Below are 8,028 nucleotides of genomic sequence, written 5' to 3'. Positions count from 1 at the left end.
TCATTTACCTTATATCCTTTTTCTCCTCCTCAGTTCCCCTTTCCTTCCCTTCCTTTCCCCTTCTCCTCCTGTACAATGTCTGGGCTGCCACTCTCTTGTCGTGGTATTGTGCTTCTCTCTTATCTTTTCTCTCCCCATCAGTTTCTTTTCCCCCTCTCCTCCCCTTCATTCACCTTATATCCGTTCTCTTCTCCTCAGTTCCCCTTCCCTTCCCTTCCTTTCCCCTTCTTTTCCTGCATAATGTCTGGGCTGTCACTAGTTTTTTTTTTTTTTCGTAATTTCTGTACTCACAATTCTGAAGTTTTTTATTACCCTTGTGCGTACCATTTATATATCGTTATTTTGTCTATTTTTATTTTTTTTATTTTTTGTTTATTTCTTTGTTTTGGGTTGACACTCGATTGTTTTTTATCTTAATTCCTACACTCACAATTCTTAGTTTTTTTTTTTTTTTACCACCTTCTCGCTTATCACTTACAGTTATTTGCCTATTTTTGTTTGTTTGTTTTGAAAACGTTCCTGCTGATGCCCTGATGTTCGATGATTACAGTGTTTTTCAGGCAGGAAGAGCAAATAATGTGGTTGTGACTTCCTATTGTCATTGTTTTTATTACTATTATCTGTATGGCTATTTGATTAGTATTACTGTTGCTGCCCTTGTCCTTGTTAGTATTGCTGGTGCTGCTGCCGCTGCGTCCGCTGCGTGGAAGGGAGGCGTGGCGGGCCGCGGCGCACCCCACACACCGTAACGCCGCGGGGAATTCCGTGGTACAGATTCCGGTATTTCTGTGTGTGTGTGTGTGTGTGTGTGTGTGTTTTCCTTCTTGAGTGTCAAGGAGAGCGAGACCACCCTCGTTTTCTCGTTACCTATTTTTGTACATATTTCTCTGACTTACAAAAGGGAACCAAAGCAAAAGAGTTATCATTAACTATAGTTCTTTATTGTACAAAATTTGAATACTTTAAAAAAGGCTTAAATATATAAATATTATCACAGTAGTATATACAACAGCATGAGTTTGTACAGAGCGGCGGGGCTGGAGTGAAATGGGGGGCGGGGTGAGATGGGCAAAGGTGAGAAAGGCTGGGGTGAGAGGCCCCGCCAGGAACCTATCGAACCGGAGATCACAGAAGCTGAGACCCACTTTAGGGACCTAATTTTGACCTGAAGTTGCCTGGTGCCTAATCACCAGGCGGGCCCGACCAGGGCACCACGCCGGGCAGCAGGGCGGGGCGGGGCGTGTCGGGGCTGGGCAGGAGGGGAGACTCCACCTGTGGTCATGCAGCGGTATCACAGGAGGTAAGAAGCTCCCACAGGTACATAGAAATGGTCTTTACGCCTCACCGGGGCTCTCTCGGGGGCGGCGCGCAACCCCGTCACCTGAGATCACGTCCTCCTACGGCACGGAGCCGCCTACATCCATGCAGGGCCGGGCGAGGGCGTGCCTGGGTTGCTGGAAGAGGGCCAGTAGTGTGGTGGGGTGGATACTGAGGCACTGCTGAAGAGGGCAGTGATGGAGCCCATGTCTGGGGTAGGGCGGGATTGTGGGTCGCTTTGTTGCGCCTGCTGCAGCTGCTCCAGTGCACGGAAGTCAAACTTGTAAGCATAACGCTTGCCGTGTACTTTGGTCATGAGATTCCTGTCGTAGTAGTACCGGAGGGCGCGGGAGAGCTTGTCGTAATTCATGTTAGGCTTGGACTTCCTCTCGCCCCAGCGCCGCGCCACCTCGTCAGGGTCCAGGATCTTGAACTCCCCGGTTGTGCCGTCCCAGGTGATGACGGCGGCGTTGGCGGGTTCTGAGAGCAGCTCCAGGAGGAACTGCCACAGCTGGATCTGGCCGGAGCCCTGCGCTGACAACTTTCGGCAGAGGTCTCCCAGGATCATGTAGGGGTCACCCTCAATCTGATCATCCTGTCGGTCAGACTCAGGCTCCAGGAATTCCTGCAGCTCGTCCTTAGGCAGGCTGGAGCCCAAATACCCCAGCAGGATGTCGAGGTGCTGAGCCAATTTGCGGCCAGAGTTGTTGCCGACCTTGCGCTGAATTTCATTTCTTGTCAGACTGCACAGTTCATAGCCTGGAAGATGAGAAGACGGGGAACGTTAGTATGGTCTTTGTCGTAAGCTGACATACCTGACAACAAACTTTAACATCATCTTAAGATTTGCCATGATGTGAGAAGCTCAACTTACCTGAGGAAGGCAGCAGGGCGGGGCTGAGGGTTGGTGACAGGTCAAACTCCCTTCTGGCCCAGCTGACCCAAGATTCAATGTCCTCAGCTGTCCACCGGCGCGGATCTGAGGAAGAGGAAAGGCACAGGTTAGTTAAATGCCAATAAACAGTCAGTAAAAGTATATCAATTTAATTTCATTCAAGTTAAGTCACTCCAAATTAACCGTTAGCCTGACAGAGGGAAGGAAGGTGACTGCAAAGACCTGAGAACAGCGGCGTGGATGTATCGCTCTTATTGCCAATACATGTGTGAATAGGAACAAGAGATGACCGAAAAAGAAGAGGGAGAGAAACGAATGGTAGGCGTCTCTCTGGTTGTTTGGGTGTGAGGGTGAGACTCGTGCTGGCTGGTCGGGTCTCCTCTCTATTAGTGCCCTGGCAGGTGACCCGCGTGCCCGCCCTATACAGTCATGCCTGGGACGGAATTAGCCGAGTGTGGCATGTTAATGTGTATCTGTCAGGCAAGCACGACCGGCATGCGAGTGTAAACGTGAGGAAGATTCAGTGTGAGCTTGCAATATATACTGACGATTCCCAGCATGGAGATTTTTACGATAAGAGTGCCGTATGTGAGTGTGTGTGTGTGTGTGTGTCTATTACGCATGAGCTGAACTGCTGCATCCAACCGTGTTACTGCGTTATCGCCTCTCCCAAGGGCTGCTACGCGCCGGGACCGAATGCCAAAGGTGTATTTATGTCGTGTCTGTCACTTGACCGAGAAATATGCGGCTATTTCTGTCGCCAGGGTAAAACGAGAGAGCTATTTACGTCGTGGCATGTGTGTGTGTGTGTGTGTGTGTGTGTGTGTGTGTGTGTGTGTGTGTGTGTGTGTGTGTGTGTTTGTGTGTGTGTGAGAGAGAGTGTGTGTGTGTTTGAATTGAATGCGTTTGCAGTCTCTCTTCACCTTCACCGTCATGGGTTACTGCAGACCTTATGAAGTGTGTGTGTGTGTGCGTGTGTGTGTGTGTGTGTGTGTGTGTGTGTGTGTGTGAGTGAGAGAGAGAGAGAGAGAGAGAGAGAGAGAGAGAGAGAGAGAGAGAGAGAGAGAGAGAGAGAGTTTTGCGCTGCCCTGCCCTTTGCTATTGAGAGAACCTTGACCATTTCTCGTCCATCAAGGCCTCCCTCCCTCCCCTCCCTTCCCTGCCACCTTCCCTCATCTCCTCCGCCTCCCATCAACTAGCGAGACCCAGCAATCAGAGGTGGTTTTGATAAGTTGACTGTCTCATTCAGTGTTAGTGGGACGGGCGGGAGGCTGGAAAAAGAGGGAGAAGGGAGGCTCGGGGAGGTGGGAGAAGAGGAGGAAGAGGAGAAGGAGGAGGAGGAAGGAAGGATGGAGTGAAGATGAAGGGAGAAATGGCGTTTTTTTGTCGGTATTTCTTGTTTAACGGTTAAGAGAAGAGGAATATATCTGAGAGAGAGAGAGAGAGAGAGAGAGAGAGAGAGAGAGAGAGAGAGAGAGAGAGAGCGCCTTGCTGCACCCACCCTCGAATGAATGACTAAAATTGCCTGAGGGTGCGTTTTGAGAGAGAGAGAGAGAGAGAGAGAGAGAGAGAGAGAGAGAGAGAGAGAGAGAGAGAGAGAGAGAGAGAGAGAGAGAGAGAGAGAGAGAGAGAATAAGAAGGACAGACACCTCAATATAACAACATAAGAAAGCTCTATTAAAATGTCTTATACTATACTCCTCGTCTCTGCTTCAATAGGCTTCCTGCATCGTGTCTTCAGTTAATGCATTCCCATCTTGTTACCCTTAGCATTATTTCCCCTCCCTTTCTCGTGCAATTAAATGTATAGAGATCTACCCCTCGCGTTCTATTCTCCATCTCTCGGAAACTTAATTCTCATCGTCACGTCTAAACAAATGTAAAAGTCTATTGATAAATTCTACTTTTGCGTTCATCGGCACCAACAAAAAGTTCAATTCGAGGCGGCGGTGCGAGAGAGAGCTGGTTACCGCATAATTACGTAAGATCTTAGCGACTTCCCAGAATGTATCGTCCGGTGATAGGGTCAGGGGAAGGAGGAGGAAGGAGGTGGAGGAGGAGGAGGAGGAGGACGTCTGCGGTCAGGACTCATCATCTCTTTACCCCCGACAACAGCGCGGCCCGAAGATGATTTGACCTCCAAGACAAAGCGACGAACCCACAGGAAAATAAGTGATTCTCGTGAGGCCACTTTTTTTTTTAGGTGAGAGGGAAGCGGAGGAACGGACGGGTGGTTAGGTGGTATCCAGGAGGGAATGGGTTACGGGACTAATGGGAGGGTGGTCACAATTATACTATGCAGGTGCGATGCGGAGATTAGCGCGGGCCACAGTGTACCTTTGGGAATAGAGGTGTGGTCCCAGAAACAAGGCGAGCGTCATGAAGCTAGACCGTAACTGAAGAGGGTGCAGGAGAGGGAAAGGGAGGGGAAACCGGCTGGGGAATTACTGTAATATTTTCTTTTTTAAGTTAACCGTACGATTACCGACATTTCATAATCTTTTGTAGATGATCGTTAGGTAACCTTTCCTGCCAGGTGAGCCGGAAGACCAGTCCTGTCACCCTAACCTTCCCTCAGTGCCACTGACCCCCTCTCTCAGGGTTGGAGTAAACAAACAAAATATGTGAAGTAACTTACCGGGGGGAGCTCTGAACTGCTTTTCCTGCTGACTGTCCTGCTGCTCTGGCTGCTGTGGAGGCTCGTAGCTGCAGGGGGGCGGCAGGCTGTACGGGGAGTCACACGAGGGCTCGATGAAGGGCGATGAGTAGCCAGGCGCGGGGGACCCGTAGCTTGTGTCCAGTCCTCTCTCGTAGGTGGTGTCGAAGCTGGAGTTGAGGGCATCATAGGCATTGTTCTGATTATCGAAGGCTTCGTAGCCGACGGCTCCATAGTTGTTGAGTGTGTTTGAGGCAGATGTGATGTAGCTGGTCTCCATGGTCCCATCGAGGGCTGGGGTGGTGCGCGACGTGGGCCGGGGAGGGGCCGGGGAGCCTCCAACGTTGCGGCTCATGGGCGAGGCCTGACCCACACTGCAGGCGCTGCTGTACCCCGACTCGCCGCCTGGGGACAATAGACCGTAATCGCTGAACGCCACGTCCAGGTAGGGCTTAGTGCACCCCGCCTGCTGAGGCGCGCCAAACATCTGATGCTGTGACTGCTGAGGATACGGGAACTGCTGCTGCTGCTGCTGCTGGGGAGGTGCTTGTTGTCCGCCGAAGGTCTGCGGACTGAATGACTCGAGCCCTGGACTGACCAGGGAGCTCAGGTCCCACACGAGTGTGTCCGGACTCCAAGACATGACTGGCTGCTTGCACGGTCACAATGTGAGCAATGTCCGGCTCTGTTAGGGTGGCGCTGGTGGCTGAGCGGCGGAGTGGCGCGTGCGGGTTGGAGGCGCGCCGCCAAGGTAGTGTGCTCCGAGCGGCGGTGGTGCGGGGTGTTCACTGCTAGAGTGCTGCTGCTGCTGCCGTCGCTTGACTCACTCGGTGACTCACTCTTCTCGGGAACTATCGTTGCTCCTACAGGCGAGGGCCTGCCTCACGCCCTTCGACTGAGGGACGCCTCTTGCTGCACGTCTGGTGCTTTGTGCCCCTAGCACAAGTATGAAGGGCCTTGACTGTGTGTCCACAGATAAACAAAACAGAGGCGTTGTGGCTCTCAGCTATATACGCACAAACACGGGCAGCCAACGAGCTCACTCACTAGCCGGCTGGCGGCAGAGGTGCTGAGCTGCGGGTGGCGGGCGAGGGTCTGGCTATCAGAGCCCCGCTCAGTCGTTTTATACCAACCAACCTGTCCGTGCTGGCGCGATACCTGGTAGTCATTTAGCGGCACGTTAGGCGGGAGCACGTGGCCCGGGGGGAGGGGGGTTCGTGTGGGAGGGACGCTGCTATAGTGGAGGTCAAGGGTGGAGGGAAGAGCGTAGCACGGGGGATACGGAGTGGGGTAAGAGGCCTCATGAAGGTGACGAAAGTGATGATGATGTTCATGTTGCTGGGAGTATAATGTTTAATAAAGATGATGCCATGAAGATTCTTTATAATTATGTGATATTAAGTCTGTGTGTGTGTGTGTGTGTGTGTGTGTGTGTGTGTGTGTACATTAAGGTAAACAAATAAACAAACCCTTCCCTTATCAGTGTTTGTTGCCAGTAACTCTTTCCCAAGGATTTGTTTAGAAAGAAAGCGGCCGCACAGGTGTAGCGGCAGACGAGTGGCCTTACAAAAGTTTCAGGAACGAGGAACAGCAGGCACAGGTGTGCTGGGTGGCAGGTGCGGGAGGACAGGTGTAGCAGTCAAGGCCACCAACGAGGAGGAGGATTGAGGAAAGAAGGAAGTGAGGTTTGCAGGAGGGAGATGAGAAGCAGGCGTAGGAGGGGGGGGGAGGTTAGTAGTACACACATTGTTTATTGAACCCCAGCCAAGAGGTTTGTTGGTGTCGGACCCTCAGGCCATACATAGCACCTGTTATTAGTTCCTCTAGGTGGCGCTGCCTATCGGTCTCCTTTCTTTGACGTCACAAACCCAACGGTGAAGCCTCCTCGATGAGTCACCCCACACCCACCTATTGGCCAATCAGGGAACGCCGATTTCTGCCAAAAGCCACTTGGGAGGTGGAGGGCGTTTCTTCGGCGAATAGTGACCAATGGACGCAAGAGGCTTTGGAGGTGTGTCTGAGAGCAGCCAATGAGGGAAGGCAAGTGGGAGGAGCCTCGAGCGGGATTACCCAGCGCGGGGAGGCTCAAACAAACGCCTTGCTTCAGTATGTCGGAGGAGGCGATTCGGGGAAGAAGCTATGCATTTCTTAAGAGACAAAGGCGAGACTACATACTTAACACTACATGCAGACCTCACCCCCGCCTTTCTTAACCCCGCTCAATGAAAGTAACACCCACTCAACTTCATATCAGCTTCCGGGGCGTCCCGTTTCCGGATCCCGATTTAGGCTTCCTTGGGGGTCTTCTGTCGGCTGGTTTATGCAATGAGGTCACCCACGGTTACTTTTTTTCTCCTGTCATCATTGCGTTGCGTATGTTCTTCCTCTGCAGGTAGCGGGCCACGGGGGCGTCCTTCGGGGAACACATGGCACCGGCAGGAAACAGCGAGTTAATTTATTGACCCTATTTTTAGGTAAGAAGCGTGTCGCATTCACGCGTGTTTCCTCGCCTGGATAATTGGGCCACTTTCTGGGTTCTGGGAAGGGCGGCAAGTCACAGGGAAGGAACGGGAGAGTAGACGAAATAACTGTCATATTATAGCTTGAACTGCCGTCCTTTCATCGCCATAGGTTTCTGTCTTTTCTTTTTTCGTGTATGCAGTAGTGCCGCGAGGATGACTACACAGTTTCCCCCTAGGCTTTAAGTTAAGGAAGCTTTCATAATATTCTTTGGGTGAGTGAAGAAATGGCATGGCGGGACTCGCATGGATCCTCACTGTCAACATTCTTCGTTCCTGGCAGGCTCTGCAGATACACGCGCGGCGATTAGAAGGCTCAGGTGTAAAGTCTGGCCGTTACTTCGAACCCGTGCATATAAGGGTCCATGGGGTTCATGTAGTAGTATAAGTAGTAGTAGTAGTAGTAGTAGTAGTAATCTCCTTCATGATTCAAATTTAAAACTACATAATATTTTGTTTTATTTCTTAATGATGAAGCAGGGATTTGCGTTTTAAGCGCATTGTATGAGGTGTTTATGTGGCTTCGTATACTCATTAACATTGCTATTCTTCACTCTTCACCTTGCCTCGTTGTTCGTGTTAGGTTAGCTGCATGTCGGGTGGGTTAATTTTAAGATTGGTTTGATTTCGTTAGGTGGGTT

General features: G+C 51.2%; 1 protein-coding gene across 1 annotated transcript; it reads right to left on the bottom strand.

Annotated features, from left to right (window-relative positions):
* Positions 1–925: 925 nt before the first annotated feature.
* Positions 926–5,978, bottom strand: LOC126995457 (DNA-binding protein D-ETS-6-like). Its single transcript, XM_050855013.1, has 3 exons — positions 4,851–5,978; positions 2,192–2,296; positions 926–2,076 (listed from the first exon to the last, which is right to left on the bottom strand). Exons 1-3 carry the CDS (start codon positions 5,509–5,511, stop codon positions 1,415–1,417), a joined length of 1,428 nt encoding a protein of 475 aa, XP_050710970.1. The 5' UTR covers positions 5,512–5,978; the 3' UTR covers positions 926–1,414.
* Positions 5,979–8,028: the final 2,050 nt, after the last annotated feature.

Source organism: Eriocheir sinensis, chromosome 8, assembly GCF_024679095.1.
Source record: "Eriocheir sinensis breed Jianghai 21 chromosome 8, ASM2467909v1, whole genome shotgun sequence".
Taxonomy (NCBI): domain Eukaryota; kingdom Metazoa; phylum Arthropoda; class Malacostraca; order Decapoda; family Varunidae; genus Eriocheir; species Eriocheir sinensis.
This window is presented reverse-complemented; position numbering and strand designations above follow the sequence as displayed.

What these genes read in the sequence shown, in the direction of transcription:
- LOC126995457 (XM_050855013.1), bottom strand. Translation starts at nt 5,511, where the DNA reads ATGTCTTGGAGTCCGGACACACTCGTGTGGGACCTGAGCTCCCTGGTC. An exon ending in GCAGTTCAGAGCTCCCCCCG is followed by an intron (nt 2,297 to 4,850) that starts GTAAGTTACTTC and finishes CCTCTTCCTCAG; the next exon opens with ATCCGCGCCGGTGGACAGCT. An exon ending in CGCCCTGCTGCCTTCCTCAG is followed by an intron (nt 2,077 to 2,191) that starts GTAAGTTGAGCT and finishes CTCATCTTCCAG; the next exon opens with GCTATGAACTGTGCAGTCTG.